The sequence below is a fragment of the Artemia sp. Qi Xiang Cuo genome, chromosome 13 (assembly GCF_049724085.1).
Source record: "Artemia sp. Qi Xiang Cuo chromosome 13, ASM4972408v1, whole genome shotgun sequence".
Taxonomy (NCBI): domain Eukaryota; kingdom Metazoa; phylum Arthropoda; class Branchiopoda; order Anostraca; family Artemiidae; genus Artemia; species Artemia sp. Qi Xiang Cuo.
The window spans coordinates 58,569,712-58,591,213 of NC_142806.1; the positions used below are offsets into that span (position 1 = coordinate 58,569,712).

General features: G+C 33.6%; 2 protein-coding genes across 4 annotated transcripts in view; both read right to left on the reverse strand.

Moving 5' to 3' along the window:
• Positions 1-21,502, reverse strand: part of LOC148945476 (cardioacceleratory peptide receptor-like) — a 593,562-nt gene that overhangs the window by 107,779 nt on the left and 464,281 nt on the right. The gene's annotated exons all lie outside the window — the stretch shown is intronic.
• Positions 10,767-21,502, reverse strand: part of LOC148945477 (proton-coupled zinc antiporter SLC30A1-like) — a 62,273-nt gene continuing 51,537 nt past the window's right edge. Inside the window, exons 2-3 of the mRNA XM_089099444.1 lie at positions 12,618-12,816; positions 10,767-11,069 (exon numbers count right to left, since the gene is read on the reverse strand). Of these exons, the coding sequence (XP_088955570.1) occupies positions 10,767-11,069; positions 12,618-12,809 (495 nt within the window). The 5' untranslated portion in view covers positions 12,810-12,816. The remainder of the gene's footprint in view (positions 11,070-12,617; positions 12,817-21,502) is intronic.

The window sequence follows — 21,502 nt, forward strand, 5'->3', positions numbered from 1 at the left end:
TCCTTGTACTTCGTTCAGTTTCATGTGCTAAGAGGATTGGAATATGGGCAAGTAGTGTTTGGTTGTGTGTCTACCTTGTCACAGTTACATTTTCTTGATTTTTCAAAGTTCATTTTGAATTTCTTTCGCTGAAATGCAAGAGTTGGAATATTTCAGTAGTGTTTGGTTGTGGTTTACCTTGTCACAGTTGCATTTTCTTGATTTTTCAAAGTTCATTTTGAATTTCTTTCGTTGAAATGCAAGAGTTGGAATATTTCAGTAGTGTTTGGTTGTGGTTTACCTTGTCACAGTTACATTTTCTTGATTTTTCAAAGTTCATTTTGAATTTCTTTCTTTGAAATGCAATAGTTTCAATATTTGAGTATTGTTTGGTTTTGGTTTAACTTGTCAAAGTTATATTTTCTTGATTTTTCAAATTTAATTTTTAATTTATTTAGTTGAAATGAAAGATTTGGAATATTTAAGTAGTTTTTGGTTGTGGTTTAACTTGTCACAGTTAAATTTTCTTGATTTTTTCAAAGTTCATTTTGAATTTCTTTCGTTGAAATGCAAGAGTTGGAATATTTCAGTAGTGTTTGGTTGTGGTTTACCATGTCACAGTTACATTTTCTTGATTTGTCAAAGTTCATTTTGAATTTCTTTAGTTGAAAGGCTAGAGTTTGAATATTTCAGTAGTGTTTTTTTGTGTGTTTTACCGTTTCCCAGTAATATGTTCTGGATTTTTCAAAGTCCATATTTAATTTCTTTCCAAGAAATTCACGAGTTTGAATATTTCATTAATGTTTGATTGTGAGTTAAATAGCGCACGAACATATTATTTATTTTTAAATTTTCATTTTTAATTTCTTTCGCTGATATTAAAGATTTTGAATATTAAATTAATGTTTTTAGTGGTTTTAAATTGTCACTGTTACATTTTCTTGATTTTTAAATTTTCATTTTGATTATCTTTAGTTGAAATGCAAGAGTTGGAATATTTAAGTAGTGTTTGATTGTGGTTTACCTTGTCACAGTTACATTTTCTGGATGCTACATTTTCTCGATTTTTCAAAGTTCATTTTGAATTTCTTTCGTTGATATGGAAGAGATGGAATATTTCACTAGTGCTTGGTTGTGGTCTACCTGGTCACAGTTAGATTTTCTTGATTTTTTCAAAGTTCATTTTGAATCTATTTATCTGTATTTGACGAGTTGGAATATTTCAGTAGTATTTGGTTGTGATTTACCTTGTCACAGTTACATTTTCTTGATTTTTAAAAGTTAATTTTGAATTTCTTTAGTTGAAATGCAAGAGTTGGAATATTTCAGTAGTGTTTGGTTGTGGTTTACCTTGTCACAGTTACATTTTCTTGATTTTTCAAAGTTCATTTTGAATTTCTTTCGCTGAAATGCAAGAGTTGGAATATTTCAGTAGTGTTTGGTTGTGGTTTACCTAGTCACAGTTACATTTTCTTGATTTTACAAAGGTCATTTTGAATTTCAGTAGTGTTTGGTGGTGGTTTACCATGTCACAGTTACATTTTCTTGATTTTTCAAAGTTCATTTTGAATTTCTTTAGCTGAAATGCAAGAGTTGGAATATTTCAGTTGTGTTTGTTTGTGGTTTACCATGTCACAGTTACATTTTCTTGATTTTTCAAAGTTCATTTTGAATTTCTTTCGCTGAAATGCGAGAGTTGGACTACTTCAGTGTCACAGTTACATTTTCATGATTTTTCAAAGTTCATTTTTAATTTCTTTCGTTGAAATGCAAGAGTTGGAATATTTCAGTAGTGTTTGGTTGTGTTTTACCTTGTCACAGTTACATTTTCTTGATTTTTCAAAGTTCATTTTGAATTTCTTTCGTTGAAATGCAAGAGTTGGAATATTTCAGTAGTGTTTGGTTGTGGTTTACCTTGTCACAGTTACATTTTCTTGATTTTTCAAAGTTCATTTTGAATTTCTTTCGTTGAAATGCAAGAGTTGGAATATTTCAGTAGTGTTTGGTTATGGTTTACCTTGTCACAGTTACATTTTCTTGATTTTTCAAAGTTCATTTTGAATTTCTTTCGTTGAAATGCAAGAGTTGGAATATTTCAGTAGTGTTTGGTTGTGGTTTACCTTGTCACAGTTACATTTTCTTGATTTTTCAAAGTTCATTTTGAATTTCTTTCATTGAAATGCAAGAGTTGGAATATTTCAGTAGTGTTTGGTTGTGGTTTACCTTGTCACAGTTACATTTTCTTGATTTTTCAAAGTTCATTTGGAATTTCTGTCGTTGAAATACAAGAGTTGGAATATTTCAGTAGTGTTTGCTTGTGGTTTACCTTGTCACAGCTAAATTTACTTGATTTTTCAAAGTTCATTTTTAATTTCTTTCGTTGAAATGCAAGAGTTGGAATATTTCAGTTGTGTTTGGTAGTGGTTTACCTTGTCAGAGTTCCATTTTCTGGATTTTTCAAAGTTCATTTTGAATTTCTTTCGTTGAAATGCAAGAGTTGGAAGATTTCAGTAGTGGTAGGTAGTGGTTTACCTTGTCACAGTTACATTTTCTCTATTTTTCAAAGTTGATTTTGAATTTCTTTCGTTGAAATTCAAGAGTTGGAATATTTCAGTAGTGTTTGCTTGTGGTTTACCCTGTCACAGTTACATTTTCTTTATTTTTATAAGTTCATTTTGAATCATTCAAGAAACGTGATTAAACACGTTTTTAAACTACATGCTATTTGCATGCCTTTCCTTGGCACCTTTCCAAACGAGCGGATTCCCCGCTGGTTCCTACACATTGCAAAAAGTGAGCAGTACGAAAACTCCACATTTTCAACCAGACTGGTTTTTTAGACAACACACCCATAGAGACGACACACACACACATAGAAACGAGACACACACAGACACCACCCACAAACAGAGTCATAGTGAGAGAGAGATATCGAAAAAGTTGGGTTGACCTAGGTTCACTTAGAGTGGCACAGTTACATTTTCTTGATTTTTCAAAGTTCATTTTGAATTTCTGTCGTTGAAATGCAAGAGTTGGAATATTTCAGTAGGGTTTGCTATTTTTTTACCCTGTCACAGTTGCATTTTCGTGATTTTTCAAAGTTCATTTTGATTTTCTTTCGTTGAAATGCAAGAGTTGGAATATTTCAGTAGTGTTTGCTTGTGGTTTACCCTGTCACAGTTACATTTTCTTGATTTTTCAAAGTTCATTTTAAATCATTCAAGAAACGTAATTAAAAACGTTTTTAAACTACATGCTATTTGCATGCCTTTCCTTGGCACCTTTCCAAACGAGCAGGAATTCCCCGCTGGTTCATACAAAGGGCAAAAAAGTGAGCAGTACGAAAACTCAACATTTTCAACCAGACTGTTTTTTTAGACAACACACCCCCAGAGACAACACAAACACATAGAAACGAGAAATACAAAGACACGACACGCAAACAGAGTCATAGTGAGAGAGAGATCCAAAAGTTGGGTTGACCTAGGTTCACTTAGAGTGGCGCGCCACTCTAAGTGAACCTAGGTCAACCCAACTTTTTGGATATCTCTCTCACTATGACTCTGTTTGTGTGTCGTGTCTGTGTGTGTCTCGTTTCTATGTGTGTGTGTGTCATCTCTGTGGGTGTGTTGTCTAAAAAACCAGTCTGGTTGAAAATGTGGAGTTTTCGTACTGCTCACTTTTTGCAATGTGTAGGAACCAGCGGGGAATCCCTGCTCGTTTGGAAAGGTGCCAAGGAAAGGCATGCAAATAGCATGTAGTTTAAAAACGTGTTTAATCACGTTTCTTGAATGATTCAAAATGAACTTTGAAAAATCAAGAAAATGTAACTGTGACAGGGTAAACAACAAGCAAAAACTACTGAAATATTCCAACTTTTGCATTTCAACGAAAGAAATTCAAAATGAACTTTGAAAAATCAAGAAAATGTAACTGTGACAAGGTAAACCACTACCAAACACTACTGAAATATTCTAACTCTTGCATTTCAACTAAAGAAATTCAAAATGAACTTTGAAAAATCAAGAAAATGTAACTGTGACAAGGTAAACGCCACTCTAAGTGAACCTAGGTCAACCCAACTTTTTGGATATCTCTCTCACTATGACTCTGTTTGTGTGTCGTGTCTGTGCGTGTCTCGTTTCTATGTGTGTGTGTCATCTCTGTGGGTGTGTTGTCTAAAAACCAGTCTGGTTGAAAATGTGGAGTTTTCGTACTGCTCACTTTTTGCAATGTGTAGGAACCAGCGGGGAATCCCCGCTCGTTTGGAAAGGTGCCAAGGAAAGGCATGCAAATAGCGTGTAGTTTAAAAACGTGTTTAATCACGTTTCTTGAATGATTCAAAATGAACTTTGAAAAATCAAGAAAATGTAACTGTGACAGGGTAAACCACAAGCAAACACTAATGAAATATTCCAACTCTTTCATTTCAACGAAAGAAATTCAAAATGAACTTTGAAAAATCAAGAAAATGTAACTGTGACAAGGTAAACCACTACCAAACACTACTGAAATATTTCAACTCTTGCATTTCAACGAAAGAAATTCAAAATGAACTTTGAAAAATCAAGAAAATGCAACTGTTACAAGGTAAACCACAACCAAACACTACTTAATTATTCCAACTCTTGCATTTCAACGAAAGAAATTCAAATTGAACATTGTAAAATAATTAAAATGTAAATTTGGCAAGGTATACCAAAAGAATAAACTAAAGACAGAGTGAATAAATAGATTTACAACGAAATAAATTCAAACTGAAATTTGAAAAATCAAGAAAATGTAACTGTGACAAGGTAAACCACAACCAAACACTACTGAAATATTCCAACTCTTGCTTTTCAATGAAAGAAATTCAAAATGAACTTTGAAAAATCAAGAAAATGTAACTGTGACAAGGTAAACCACAACCAAACACTACTGAAATATTCCAACTCTTGCATTTCAACGAAAGAAATTCAAAATGAACTTTGAAAAATCAAGAAAATGTAACTGTGACAAGGTAAACCATAACCAAACACTACTGAAATATTCCAACTCTTGCATTTCAACGAAAGAAATTCAAAATGAACTTTGAAAAATCAAGAAAATGTAACTGTGACAAGGTAAACCACAACCAAACACTACTGAAATATTCCAACTCTTGCATTTCAACGAAAGAAATTCAAAATGAACTTTGAAAAATCAAGAAAATGTAACTGTGACAAGGTAAACCACAACCAAACACTACTGAAATATTCCAACTCTTGCATTTCAACGAAAGAAATTCAAAATGAACTTTTGAAATATCAAGAAAATGTAACTGTGACACTGAAGTATTCCAACTCTTGCATTTCAGCGAAAGAAATTCAAAATGAACTTTGAAAAATCAAGAAAATGTAACTGTGACAAGGTAAACCACAACCAAACACTACTGAAATATTCCAACTCTTACATTTCAGCGAAAGAAATTCAAAATGAACTTTGAAAAATCAAGAAAATGTAACTGTGACATGGTAAACCACAACCAAACACTACTGAAGTTCAAAATGAACTTTGAAAAATCAAGAAAATGTAACTGTGACAAGGTAAAACACAACCAAACACTACTGAAATATTCCAACTCTTGCATTTCAGCGAAAGAAATTCAAAATGAACTTTGAAAAATCAAGAAAATGTAACTGTGACAAGGTAAACCACAACCAAACACTACTGAAATATTCCAACTCTTGCATTTCAACGAAAGAAATTCAAAATGAACTTTGAAAAATCAAGAAAATTTAACTGTGACAATGGAAATCAGAACCAAACACTACTTAAATATTACAACTCGGGCATTTCAAATAAAGAAATTCAAAATGAAATTTTACAAAATCAAAAAAATCTAACTGTGACAATGTAGACCACAACCAAACACTCCTGAACGATTCCAACTCTTCCATTTCAACGAAAGAAATTCAAAATGAACTTTTAAAAATCAAGAAAATGTAGCATCAAGAAAATGTAACTGTGACAAGGTAAACCACAACCAAACACTACTGAAATATTCCAACTCTTGCATTTCAACGAAACAAATTCAAAATTAACTTTGAAAAATCAAGAAAATGTAACTGTGACCAGGTAAAAAACAACCAAACACTCCTGAAATATACCAACTCTTGCATTTCAACGAAAGAAATTCAAAATGAACTTTGAAAAATCAAGAATATGTAATTGTGACAAGGTAAATCACAACCAAACATTACTGAAATATTCCAACTCTTGCATTTCAACGAAAGAAATTCAAAATGAACTTTGAAAAATAAAGAAAATGTAACTTTGACAAGTTAAAACACAACCAAACACTAATTAAATATTCCAACTCTTGCATTTCAACTAAAGAAATTCAAAATGAACTTTGAAAAATCAAGAAAATGTAACTGTGACAAGGTAAACCACAACCAAACACTACTGAAATATTCCAACTCTTGCATTTCAACAAAAGAAATTCAAAATGAACTTTGAAAAAATCAAGAAAATGTACCTGTGACAAGTTAAACCACAACCAAACACTACTGAAATATACCAACACTATAATTAACACTATATAATTAAAAAATTAAATTTTAAAAATATAGAAAATATAACTTTGACAAGGTAAACAACAACCAAACACTACTGAAATAGTCCAACTATTGAATTTCATTGAAAGAACTAAGCACTGAACTGTGACAAATATTTTCAATGGAAATTTGAATAGGAAATAAACGAACAACCAATTATTAAATGGAAAAAATCTTTAATTTAAATTAAGTAAATTCATATTGAACTTTTAAAAATCAAGAAAATGCAACTGTGACAAGGTAAACCACAACCAAACACTACTGAAATATTCCAACTCTTGCATTTCAGCGAAAGAAATTCAAAATGAACTTTGAAAAATCAAGAAAATGTAACTGTGACAAGGTAAACCACAACCAAACACTACTGAAATATTCCAACTCTTGCATTTCAACGAAAGAAATTCAAAATGAACTTTGAAAAATCAAGAAAATGTAACTGTGACAAGGTAAACCACAACCAAACACTACTGAAATATTCCAACTCTTGCATTTCAACGAAAGAAATTCAAAATGAACTTTGAAAAATCAAGAAAATGTAACTGTGACAAGGTAAACCACAATAAAACACTACTGACAAATTCCAACTCGGGCAGTACAGCGAAAGAAATACAAAAAGAACAACGTATAGTCAAGAAACTTTAAATTTGACAATGTACACCACACCCAAACACAACTGAAATATTCCAACTCTTTCATTTCAACGAAAGAAATTCAAAATGAACTTTGAAAAATCATGAAAATGTAATTGTTACAAGGTAAACCACAACCAAACACTACTGAAATATTCCAACTCTTGCATTTCAGCGAATGAAATTCAAAATGAACTTTGAAAAATCAAGAAAATGTAACTGTGACAAGGTAAACCACAACCAAACACTACTGAAATATTCCAACTCTTGCATTTCATCGAAAGAAATTCAAAATGAACTTTGCAAAATCATGAAAATGTAACTGTGACAAGGTAAAACTGAGTCTCTCAATCCCCGTACAGCTCTTTTAAAAGATAAAAAAACTACTTATTTAACACAAAAAATTTCGTTTTTAATGACCATCAATTAAATGAAAAACCACACGGAATAAGGCAAAAGAGTCTCTCAAACCCCATAAACCTATTTTAAAATATACAAAAACTACTTATTTAACACAAAAATTTCGTTTTTAATGACCACCAAGTAAAGAAAAACCACACGGAATCAGGCAACTGAGTCTCTCAAACCCCTTAAAGCTCTTTTAAAAGATACAAAAACTACTTAATAAACAAAAAAATTTCGTTTTTAATGACCATCAATTAAAGAAAAACCACACGGAATCCGTCAACTGAGTCTCTCAATACCCGTAAAGCTCTTTTAAAAGATACAAAAACTACTTATTTAACACAAAAATTTATTTTTTAATGACAACCAACTAAACGAAAACCACACGTAATCCGTGAACTGAGTCTCTCAATCCCCGTAAAGCTCTTTTAAAAGATACAAAAACTACTTATTTAACACAAAAATTTCGTTTTTAATGACCATCAAGTAAAGAAAAACCACACGGAATCCGGCAACTGAGTCTCTCAATCCCCGTAAAGCTCTTTTAAAAGATACAAAAACTACTTATTTAATACAAAAATTTCGTTTTTAATGACCAAAAATTAAAGGAAAACCACACTTAATTAGGCAACTGATTCTCTCAAACCCTGTAAAGCTCTTTTAAAAGATACAAAAACTACTTATTCAACACAAAAATTTCGTTTTTAATGACCATCAAGTAAAGAAAAATCAAACGGAATTATGCAACTGAGTCTCTCAATCCCCTTAAAGCTCTTTTAAAAGATACAAAAAATAATTATTTAACACAAAAATATCGTTTTTAATGACCACCAAGTAAAGAAAAACCACATGGAATCCGGCAACTGAGTCTCTCAATCCCCGTAAAGCTCTTTTAAAAGATACAAAAACTACTTATTGAACACAAAAATTTCGTTTTTAATGATCACCAAGTAAAGAAAAACCACACGGAATCAGGCAACTGAGTCTCTCAAATCCCTTAAAGCTCTTTTAAAAGATACATAAACTACTTATTTAACACAAAATTTTCTTTTTTAATGACCATAAATTAAAGAAAAACCACACTGAATCAGGCAACTGAGTCTCTCAAACCCCTTAAAGCTCTTTTAAAAGATACAAAAACTACTTATTTAACACAAAAATTTCGTTTTTAATGACCATCAAGTAAAGAAAAACCACACGGAATTAGGCAACTGAGTCTCTCAAACCCTGTAAAGCTCTTTTAAAAGATACAACAAATGACGACCAAGTAAAGAAAAAACACATGGAATCCGGCAACTGAGTCTCTCAATCCCCCTAAAGCTCTTTTAAAAAATACAAAAACTACTTATTTAACACAAAAATTTCGTTTTTAATGAACATCAAGTAAAGAAAAATCACACGGAATTAGGCAACTGAGTCTCTCAAACCCTGTAAAGCTCTTTTAAAAGATACAAAAACTACTTATTTAACACAAAAAATTTCGTTTTTAATGACCACCAATTAAAGAAAAAACACACGGAATTAGGCAACTGAGTCTCTCAAACCCATTAAAGCTCTTTTAAAAGATAAAAAAACTACTTATTTAACACAAAAAATTAGTTTATAATGACCATCAAGTAAAGGAAAAACACACGGAATTAGGCAACTGAGTCTCTCAATCCCCTTAAAGATCTTTTAAAAGATAAAAAAACTACTTATTTAACACAAAAATTTCGTTTTTAATGACCATCAAGTAAAGAAAAATCACACGGAATTAGGCAACTGAGTCTCTCAAACCCAGTAAAGATCTTTTAAAAGATAAAAAATCAACGTATAAAAAAAAAAAAATAATTATTTAATTACCATCAAGTAAATTAAAAACACACGGAATTAGGAGACTGAGTCTCTCAAAACCCTTAAAGATATTTTAAAATATACAAAAACTACTTATTTAACACAAAAAATTAGTTTTTAATGACCACCAATTAAAGAAAAAACACACGGAATTAGGCAACTGAGTCTCTCAAACCCCTTAAAGCTCTTTTAAAAGATATAAAAACTACTTATTTTAACACAAAATACAAGCAAGCAAATAACATGGGAATTCCTATACACGCAAGCAAATAATTGAGTTATTTTTACGTCACAATGTTTCAACTTAAAATCATTCTAATTATAACATCCCATTTCTCATACTTAAATTACTTGTTACGCTTTCTTAACCATCGGAAGTTTAACATCACACGGAATTAGGCAACTGAGTCTCTCAAACCCCTTAAAGCTCTTTTAAAAGATATAAAAACTACTTATTTTAACACAAAATACAAGCAAGCAAATAACATGGGAATTCCTATACACTAAAGAAAATAATTGAGTTATTTTTACTTCACAATGTTTCAACTTAAAATCATTCTAATTATAGCATCCCATTTCTCATACTTTAATTACCTGTTACTCTTTCTTAGCCATCGGAAGTTTAACATCACACGGAATTAGGCAACTGAGTATCTCAAACACCTTAATACTCTTATAAATTATATATAAAATACTTATTATAACACAAAATACAAGCAAGCAAATCACATGGGAATTCCTATACACGCAAGCAAATAACTGAGTTATTTTTACGTCACAATGTTTCAACTTAAAATCATTCTAATTATAGCATCCCATTTCTCATACTTTAATTACCTGTTACGCTTTCTTAACCATCGGAAGTTTAACCAACGTAAATTAAGTTATAGACACTACTGGTTTAATCTCTTGGCAAAGAGTGTAATGACCTGTTTACCTAGCAGAAAAACCTGTTTGGTACGGGGGCCCCAGCAAAATGGTACCTTGGTATATACTACCAAGTCCTGTGTTTGAACTTTATGAAGTATTAGCGTGATAGCACTTGATTAACTCAGAAAGTATAAGCAAAAAAATTGCCAGCAAATACTAAATTGCCTTTGACCAAGTACTGACCAAGTACTGACCAGTCTGACCAAGTACGTTATAAACTCGGAACAATTTCCATACCCAAGCTCATGGGCAAATATCAAATACCATGGGCAAATACTAGAAACTGCTAAATATTTTCCAGACATGATTTCTTGTTTGCTGGGTTTCCCCCAAATGATCGATGCAATAAAATCACTACTAAAAATGTTTTTTTTTTCGTTATTGTTGTTTTGTTTTTGGATTCTATTCGCTACATAAAGGATTTGGTCAAATTGGGTTCTGAAAAGTTCAAATATAACCCATAGTAAGAGAAATTACCTCCAATTAGCATGGTACAAATCATGTTAATCATAATTGCAAATATCGCTACAGTGCCGACTGGTATTGGATGATGCATTTCATCGTGATGTCCAGAATGCACAATCGTCTGCACTGCTTCTACGCACAGTGAAAAACATAATGAGCAGAGCAAAACCAAGCTTACCAGGGTTGCCAATATTTCAACGCGAGTCCAGCCAAAAGTATTGCGCAAGGAAGGAGGCCGTTCACTGAGCTGCAAAAAAAATATTCAGCATTGATAAAATACTAAACATGAAGTCTAGGAAATAGTTGTTCTTTTCAATGGCACTATAACAGCTTTACCGACCATAGCTGGCAACAATAAAATGAAAGTTGAACCTCATTCGACGGTTTTATGAAGGTTCATCTCAGTTTTTATGCTTTACGGCTTTTCTGCTTACTTCTCGGCCTTTCTGCTTACTATACTATTTACTTCTCTCATATAATCATATTCGTGATCTCCATTACAATAGTCTTTCTAACGAACATCGTCTAACGATCTACTCCCTGACATATCTATATCCTAGCTTACTGCAAAGAGGACGACCCCTCACCTATAGTGAAAGGTGTTTTTTTTTTGATTAGTCAGTGAATTAAGAGCAAATATGGTTGCTTGAGTTCTTTACTCTACCCTTAATAATTTGATGCAAAATAATATTTTTTGTACGGAAAAGGCAGCAACTAAAACTTAAAAGCGAGCAAAACTATCACGCATACGAGGAGGTTCTCTATCATCCTAAACCTTCATTAACCACATCGGATATAATCTGAACTTTACTTAGAACATAGACGAATAACAGATGTGTCATCTATATATTTTAATCTATATAACTCGAATTCTTTCTGCATTAATTTTCTTTTAATATTCCTGCTTTCCAGGCCATAAAATTTTGCGCAGGAAGGGGGATCTTGATGTTCTGATTGGATTAATAAATTTATCTTTCTTATTTTACTATTAGCGTTTTATTTGACAGGAATATTATTGCTTAGAAAAGGTGTTGAGAGCGGTGGCAGTCTTAGCATTAGTCGTGAGCCGTGGCAGGCATACACAAGGTCGGACTGAGGCTCAATAACCGAGTAATAAGCGACGCAATAATAATACGATGCGGAGAGAAGTAAACATATCTTACGATTTTTTTCTATCTCAGATGTGCTTCGCAAGCGTCTACCCGGTTGGTAGAAAACCCAAGAATGAAATAATAACAGAACAATGTTAGCCACACCACATTGGCGACTTCCATCACCAAGTGGCCCTCATGGCTCAGAATCATCAGTGTTGTGACCCATAGCTACCCTCCCTCCTTAATGCTATTGGCTCACATGTCCAACCAATAAGGAGAGCTGAAACCCAGCATACCCTGAACCGAGTACGAGTAAACAAGGTCATTAATATTATGAAGGCTTTATCCCGGGAGGGGAGGGGGGTTACCCCGTTTCACCCCCCCCCCCCAAAAAAAAGAAAACTGTCCGACTCGTACAAAAGTAGCAAAATACATATAATACATGTAAAAACCTATAATATATGCCCGCGTAAATTTTTAATTATTTTTTAGACCGCCTCCGAACAAAATCCTGAATACGACCCTGGTGAATAATATGTACAAACTGAGTTCCGAATTAAGATTGTTTCATACTGCTATGTAAAAGTCAACAGAAGTTGAAAATTTCAAATATATTTTTAAATTAAATAAAAACGAGTTAATTTTTTTTACATTTGACTGTATGAATTATTAAATAAAAAATAAATATTAAGAACCCGTACCTTAATTGTTGCCAAACATCCAACAACAGCAACAAGATTATAGAGCATATGATATGCAACAACTAACAACGTCAGTGAATGTGTTATCTGTGCCGTAACGAGCGACAGCAAGAACGCCACTATCGTTAGTAAAAAAGTGGCAGAGAGCCGCTTCATTTTCACGCTTCGTACTAAACTTTTAATTGCATCCATGGTGAATCTGAAAGCAATAGTCACAATAATTCCTTTGTAAACTTGTAAATTAACTTATCACGGCAGCTAAGAGGAGTTCTCTTATCTTATGTAAATACTATGTACTTCTTTTGCACTGTTTATGTTCCCTGGAGATGAAAATATAGTATGGTGGCTGAAACAGATGATAAGCCTCGTTCTCCATAAGTTTTACTTAATTATACATTTAATGGGTTACGCACTCGGTTGCTCTTTTCCACCAATGACATGGAGGTGTGAACCTAGAATCAAAAATATTCTTAGTAGATAAATACTTAAATAAATAATTGTTTTTATCCCCCTAAAAACGCGAAATTTTACACTGTTGAGCACAAATATGAAGGGAGACAAGAAAAAGAATGCAAAACCAGCACAAAATAGTCACACTAGCTTAGCTATGCAAAATTCATAGAATTACATTGGAGAAACTGTGCTTCGGATCAAGCGATAAAAAAAAAAAAAAAAAAAAAAAAAAAAAAAAAAAAAAAAAAACTGTCCATTGGTCGGAAGCGGTGAAACTCTGGTAATACAGACTTAAACATCGCAAACTTGCGTAAAATCCAATGAGGTTTTTTTTTTCTTTATCCTTCTCTGTCAACAGCCACCACAAAGTAATCAAAAAAATATATGTGGGATCGAAAACGTGTAGTAACATTAATGACAATAATCACTTTTATTACCCATTAAAAACATAAAAATGTTACACTGGGGGGGGGGATGAAAAAGGGAAATTAAATAGACCAAAACAATCACATTAGCCTAAATATATAAAATAGTTCACAAATAGCCTGAAGAAACTGGGATTCAGATTAAGCGATTTACAGGAAGTTATGGTACTGGTGCGTTATATGGTCACTTCTAAAAAGTCAAGTTTGGTTAATGCTAATGAAATAAAATAGAATACGATGAATATATAATAGTTTATAAACAAATTTGGGCTATATTCGCACATTAGGGGGGGGGGGGGGTAAAGCATAGTATATGTTAAATACGTAACCTAACATAACCTAGGTACCCCTCCCCGAAACCCCAAAAAACAACAGTTTAAGTATCGGAAACGCAATGAAAACCACTCTTTCCATTCCATTTCTCAATAGCGGTCCCTTGAAAATAACCAGTCTGGCGGGTTTCGTCTCTCATTAGTACAAAAAAGCAACAATATAACGCACCAGTAGAGAAGTTATCGACCAATTCACAAGCGGCGACACTTGGCTTAGATATCCCATATTTATGGTCACTCACTCATTCATTTACGTACCCAAATTGGAATTCTCAGAAAAAACTTAACGAACTTAAAAAAAAAAACGAATAATTTTTTTTGATCCGTATCGTAAGCAGTATTCAAAAATGTATTAAAGACCATAGACGTGGGATCGCACCGTAAAGGAGGGCCAGATGCATCGTAAAGGAGGGCCAGGCGCGTCGTAAAGGAGGGCCAGACGCGTCGTAAAGGAGGGACAGACGCGTCGTAAAGGAGGGCCAGGCGCGTCGTAAAGGAGGGCCAGACGCGTCGTAAAGGAGGGCCAGACGCGTCGTAAAGGAGGGCCAGTACGTCGTAAAGGAGGCCCAGACGCGTCGTAAAGGAGGGTCAGGCGCGTCGTAAAGGAGGGCCAACATAGTATATAAAGTGGTTATATAAAGTGGCCTAGGTCGCGCAAACAAGAGCCCAACCGATATGGATTTTCGAGGTCCGATACCGATATATCGGTATCGCACCGACACGATACCGATATAACTTGCCAATAAATTGCCCTCCCCGAAAAAAAACCTCACCTAAAGTTTAAACCCCCCATTCTCTCCTCATATTCATACTCACATATTTCTCCCTCGTCTACACTGTAAAAAAAATGTGATTTCGAACAAAATGTTTGGCTGGAAATAAAAAAAAAAAAAAAAAAAAAAAAAAAAAATCATTCAATTTTAATATTGGAATTGTATCAAAAAATTGTTTCAAGTCAAAAAAAAAAAGAAATCCAATTTTTCTTTTAGAATTGTGACTTGTTTATTGAATTCCAACAAATTATTCAAATTGTTAAGATTTATGCACTTTTCAGTAGACAAAAATTTAATTTTCGACGCAAATAGGTAGTATTAATCAAAATGGTTTAGACTTCAACAATAGATTGAAATTTATTGAATCATATTAAATTTGACTATGGGACCATTGAAGGATGAATTTTCTCAGGAGGTGGGGGAGGTTCCACAGGGAAAATTTTCTACGAGGAAGGAATTTTCCAGCCAAGATAAAATTCTAGGCGCTATCAAACAGTTCGTGGTAACGAAATGTAAGTAAGGAGCGACCCGGCTCAATGGTAACCGAAACTCTAGGAAACGGGATTTTGATACCAATAGATACATCAAAAGAATCAGATTTTAATGCTGATTTCAAATATATAAGTTTCATCAAGTTTAGTTCTACCCACCAAAAGTTACGCGCCTGAGAAAATTTGGCTGATTTTCGAAAAAAGGGGGAAAGATTCAGCGTATAGGAGAACCCTACTGTAGAGGTTTCAAGCATCTATTTACAAAAATGAGAAATCTTGTACTTTTTGCCAAATGACAGATCACGGATGCGTGTTTATTTATTTATTTTTTTTTTCCCACGGATGATAGAATCGACCAGTGGTCCTAGAATATCGTGGGAGGGCTCATTGGAATTGAAATTAAAAGTTCTAGTGCTCTTTTTAAGTGACCAAAAAAATTCAAATTCAAATTCACTTTTTATTTCCTCCGAATACGAAGAGTAAAAAAGAAATAAATAAAAATAATAACCGCTAATCAACAGGCCATAAAATTATTTTAAACTATATAACAACAAATACGCACAGGCCTTCAATCAAAATTACCACACAAATTAACACTTCATTCTATAGATAATAAATTAACACTTCACAAATTAACACTTCATTCAAAAATTAAATCAAATAAAATAAATTAAGCTTCATGCGCAGCTCTATATAAATTATGAGAAAAAACATTTAATTTGGATAAAAAATTATTTTGCTTTTTCTCCAAAACATCAACAGTGTTTTTTATTTTATATGCATTCATTAAAAAATTATTTTATTAATATTTATAAAAGCGGCAAAGGAACTTAGCAAAATTAAAAAATGTGGTTTTTACATGCGCAATATTACTAATTCTAAAAAACGGGAGAAGCTATGAAAAAACTAAAATTTTAGGCAAAGCGACTGTATTATATACCCGAGCCAGTGATTTCCAAGAAAAAAGATCGCGAAGACAAATTACTGCCCCGAAACTAGATGCTATTTTACTTTTAACTGCTTTAGAAATAGAAGCACGGCAGAGAGCTAAAGTTGGTCCATAAGGCACACCAAGATATACAAAAGATTCCAAAGGTTTTAAAATACTATCATAAATACGAACAGAAGTTTCTGAATTAAGGAGATCGTTAGCCTTAGGACCAAAAATTAAAAACTGATACTTTTCAGGGCGAAAACAAAGTCCATACTCACTAAAAACCTTTGCTAAAAAATCTACATTCTGTTGAAGTGACTGAAGTAATCAACTCAAAAGGAGTAAATCATCTGCGTAAGCAATTCACGACAGAACATAACCTTTACCATAAATAAAAGTCAACTGAATTTGATCAAATAGCCCCGAAAGTAGTAAGGGTGTGCACAGTATCACGGGTGATTGCGTAATATGACTTACCACGGGGCAGTTACCTATGGATTCTACGAGTGATTGCGTAATATGACTTACCAGGGTCAGTCACCTATTACTACGAACGGTACATGCCTTACCAGACGGGTTTCTAAGGTGACGCCCATTTTTTGGGGGTCAATCGCAGAGATAGTGGCGGCTAGTTCATATACAGTAGCTTGATTAGTAATTGTATTCAAATATAAGGAGTAGTTTTTATTGTAGTTACTATTAGTAAGAGAACTGAATTCAGGGAGAGAATAGTGTATTTGAGAGTATATTAGTGGAGAAAAAATGAGTGGTGTATTTACATTATTGGAGATTAATGATGGAACCGACAGCAGTATCAGCAAAGATATACGAGTACACAATATAGCTGTGCAAATAACCGCTGGGTGTAGACTATGTCTTGAATGGGATAGTATGTATTCTAGATACGTGATATCATTAAGCAAGTTTAAGCAGGAGGAGCAACTATGTCTTGGCGGAGAAGTGAATATTCTCCATATAAATAAACTTCGGTCAACATTAGATGTCCTATCGAAATATATTGATGAGAATAAAATGCATCAGTGAATATTTTTATTGTAATTATGTTCAAAAAAAAATTTTCTAAATCAATAGTTTTTCTTTCTTTCTATAGTAGACTAGGGTATATTTTCTAGAGTACAAAAAGAAATTCTGGTCAGTCTGAAGACGGCTGTGAGAGAGTTAGGACTCTAAAAAATGGATGGATTTGAGAAAGAGTGAATCATAAGGAATCTAGTTCTTATGGAAAAACGTTTGATTCTAGATGATGATTTTCTAGAGTTGTCTATTCAAAGGAAGATATTTTCTCGGGGAATGCTTGTTGATATAATGAAAACTGATTCTCCATCATTAGACTACTGTATGAAGCTTCTACGTCGTGGTCCAAATGCATTTAAACAATTTATTGATATATTGATCACGACACGGCAAAATGATATTGTGGATATGCTTATAAACATTAGTTTTAAAATTTAGAACATTTTTTTATGAGAAAGATTATTCTCAAGGATGATTTACTCCTCTCTCTCTCTATCTCAGACAATTTTTGTTATTGATAGCTCAGTTTCATTATCGTAGTGAGAGTGTCAACACATGACAAAATGTTGCATACATATCCGTTATGTAAGTACTCACTGGGCAGCTGGTCATCATCATGTGAGAATTGCACAATGATTGATGAGTATGATAAAAAGTATAGATTATGCAACCCGTGTAAACTGCAGAGAGGATAAGCCGTAAAAATTAAAGGTTGTAAATCCTGTCTTGAAGAGGTGTGTGCCTTTCATTCTAAAGGTCATTTATGCTCCAATTGCCACTATGATAGACTTAATCAGTGGGAGAATACATATCCCACTATGATTGGAAAGAATCCTGGGCGTGATTTTAGCTTATTGCTACGAAATTGGTATCGTCGTGGTTTTAGATTGTTCTGGGAGGAGGACCCGGGTCAACGATTCAACTGTTGGAACAACAAATGAATATAGTTTCTATGTCACCGTTGTGAAGACAGTGGGTGTTATGATTATAAGCCCAATGATTTTTATTTTGGCTGTGACGGAATGTGATTCGACACTTGAGGACACTGTTTTTGAAATTGCTTCAAATAAGCAAATTGAAATATGTGAATTCTATAGAATGAATGAGAATAGTATCATTGACTATACAAAGAGATGTGACAAGAGTGAAGTCACACTCTACTGTAGAAAATGTGACCCTGACATTGCAGTACATCAGGATCACTAAACTGTGAATTCAGATAATCTACCTGCACTCGTTGTTGTCGACAAATACCTAGTAGTGGATGAAATCTAAAGAGTAGAAAAGTCGTTTTATCATGTATATAAATTTGTTATTAATAAAAAATTTAACATACATCTTTAGAATATTTTATTCTTAGGGCACTAAAATCAATATTAAATACACTTGTAGGTATATTCTCCACTGGAAAGTCGTTCAATTGAGGTAAGTCAACGTAGATATTGAGAAACTGCTTGTAGGTGTAGCCACGACATCTGAACATGAAAAAGAGTACTGCATGAAAGTAACATGTCTTAGTTGTTAAATCCTGTACTCTTCTTTGATTTTGAATAATGGTTTTCCCCCTACTTTCAAAAAAGTTGCTGATGTATGGAGCGTAGAATTTATATGATAGGCCAAGAGGTTCAAAAAATTCAATATTCTTCGCTGTTTGAAAGATGCATAGCCAATGACCGGTCTTCAAAGTCGATGGACTGCTATTAACAATGATTAGGGTGTTCTTCACACTTCGAATTTTTTCAATGAAGTCCAAAGGTATGCAATGGGACTTGTACTGGGACATATATGGATCCATACTAAATACGTTGATTATTTGGTTTGTGTTCATGGTGCTAGGTCTAGTAGAACACTGCCGTCGGGCGTGATTTCCCAATAGGTTTCAAATTGACTTAGTGATATTGACAATGTGACGTTGATTGGTGATTGTATGGGGAACAAGAAGTTTAATGTTGTTACCATTGGTTCTTAGCTTTTCCACTGCCAATGCAACAGAGCTCATAACCTGTTGTTTTCCGACGTGGAGACTTACCGTTGTGATAAGTAGATTTGCTTCGGGAGCTGCAGAAAGAGTTTTTCTCAACAAGAAATTCGATAGGGCCATCTGTAGCTTCATGTCAATCTTGACATTGGGGGGTTAGCCATTGGGATATATTGAATATCTCATGATTTAATTTTCCAACCAGATGATACTCTTGGGTCACTGCACTAGTCAACTCACCGTCAGTATCAACACCTGATCGATATTCATAGCCCAATGACTTTCCTCTCAACTCCTTGTATGCCTTTGGCGTCATCATCATAAATTGTATGTAACTTGCATAGTTTGATAAATTATTGCTAGTGCTCACCAATTTTCCATTAATAAATACATTAATTTTCTTGAATATTTTGTGTGGAATACAGTTCTCGTGGGAGAGACAATCGATGACATTTTGAGTTGTATTACCTGACTTTTTATTCAGAACAACATTTAAATCAATAAATGTTGACGATAAATCAATGAAATAGTCTTCATTGGAAAATATTTGAAAGTGTATATTTTCCTAGAGGTGTGGTTGGGGGTGAACTTATTCATAGTAGCCATACTTGACACTGACATCAACATTTTCAGCATTGACTAGATTCAATGAAGAACTAATTGATGGATATGATTCCTTGTGTGGGAGATATCTCATCTTAAGCGAAGAAATACTTCTTTGATCTAACAATCTTTTTCTTCTTCTTCTTCTTCTGCTTATTGGTCTTCCTTGTTCTATTCCTCAAAGTCTTTGTTGATGTCCTTTGCTTCCTGACTGGGTGGAGACTGATGAGTGAATGACGCGAACGCATCCATTTCAATCCCTCCACATTTTGTCGAGATTTTAGTTGCTCACCAACGGCTCTTGCTGAAGATCTAATATTTTCCTTAACACTCTCCTTGAAATTCTTACCCGACCCCCAGTCCTGTAGTGTGGAGGCAGCAAAATTTGATGCAGCAGGTACAAGATATTTTCTGGCAAGGGGTAGTGCAGAACGAAATAGCCTAGAAAACCAGCTACCAAGACAATAGCCAGACAATGTAGTACGCCCGGTGTAGTAATCCAATCCATTGCATATTTGACGTGGACTCAAAGCACCAGCATAGTAATCGATATCGGGACAGAAAAATGGAATTCTCATATTGTTCATTTTAGGTGATTGTGCTGTTGTTGTCAATGGATAGAAAATGACCTGTAATCACTGCTAATTCTTTTGTTATTGCTAGAGGATCACCCAATTCACTTCTTAGTGTTAACTGACAGAGTTCCAAATACGAAGTGTTTACAGGAACATACTAAAGATGCTTTATATTATAGTGATGAACAAGTTCATGAGATGTTTTTCGTTCAAGAATACGTAGGAGGGGGACATTTGAATTGACGACTCTAAATGTTTCCACAAAGGATGCATAGATAAATATGCAAGAGTCCGAGGCAAAACCAGATGGATAATCAGCAAAAATAACTTGATCCATCCCGTAAAGGGTGCCAGAATTTTTCCCATTGATCATACTCTGTTTAAAGCCAAGAACATCTCTCAGATTATCATTGAGAATAATTATTTTAGTGTCAAGAGGTGAGGTAATGTAAATCCTATCGTGTTCCAATGAATAATTAAAATAGAATTTACCATTCCTACGATATGAGATTTTTCTATCGATTGCACGACACAAATCTCCCATATTATCATATTCAATATATTTCAATTTGGCATGTGGATATTCACTAGATTTAAGTGCTTCAACCCATTCATAGTCGACATAGTTCAACCCATTTATAGTCCAATCGAATGGTATAACTTTTATATCATACACGCGATCCTTTCTCAGGATGTCATAGGTATATTTAAGAATACAGTGGACAAGAGCCACTTCATATGCACCGTCAAAATTGATGGCGGGGGAGAATTTTGTCCGACAATCACTTGTCGTATTCAAGTAGTTTTAGAGAGGATTTGATACATTGGACATGAATGTTACATAGAAATCATTGGGCATTGTCAATATCTTCATCACCGATCCAAGAATCAAAATCAGAGTTGTATATTAGCCACTAAACAAGTGACTGTTTCTTAGCCCTGCGAGCAAGTGTCTTTAATATCTTTTCAATTTGATATATTTTACTATTATTTTTAACTTTTTGTAGTTCTAACTCATAAAAACCACCGAGAATCTCTTCATCTTTGGTATCACGCAAACGATAAAATATGGGTTTAGTGTCTAGGATTTTTACCACTTTAAAAAGTTCTGTGGACCACAAGTAATTCCCCTTTTCAAAAACACTGGTTGTTCTATTAATTCGAACAGTATCACCAACATTGAATTTATTTTTCGTCTTGACAGTCGTTTCATTGGAATACTGTTTAAGAAAGGTGTCAATTGTATCATGATCAGAATAATGAACTTCCGTTGGCGTACAGTTGGA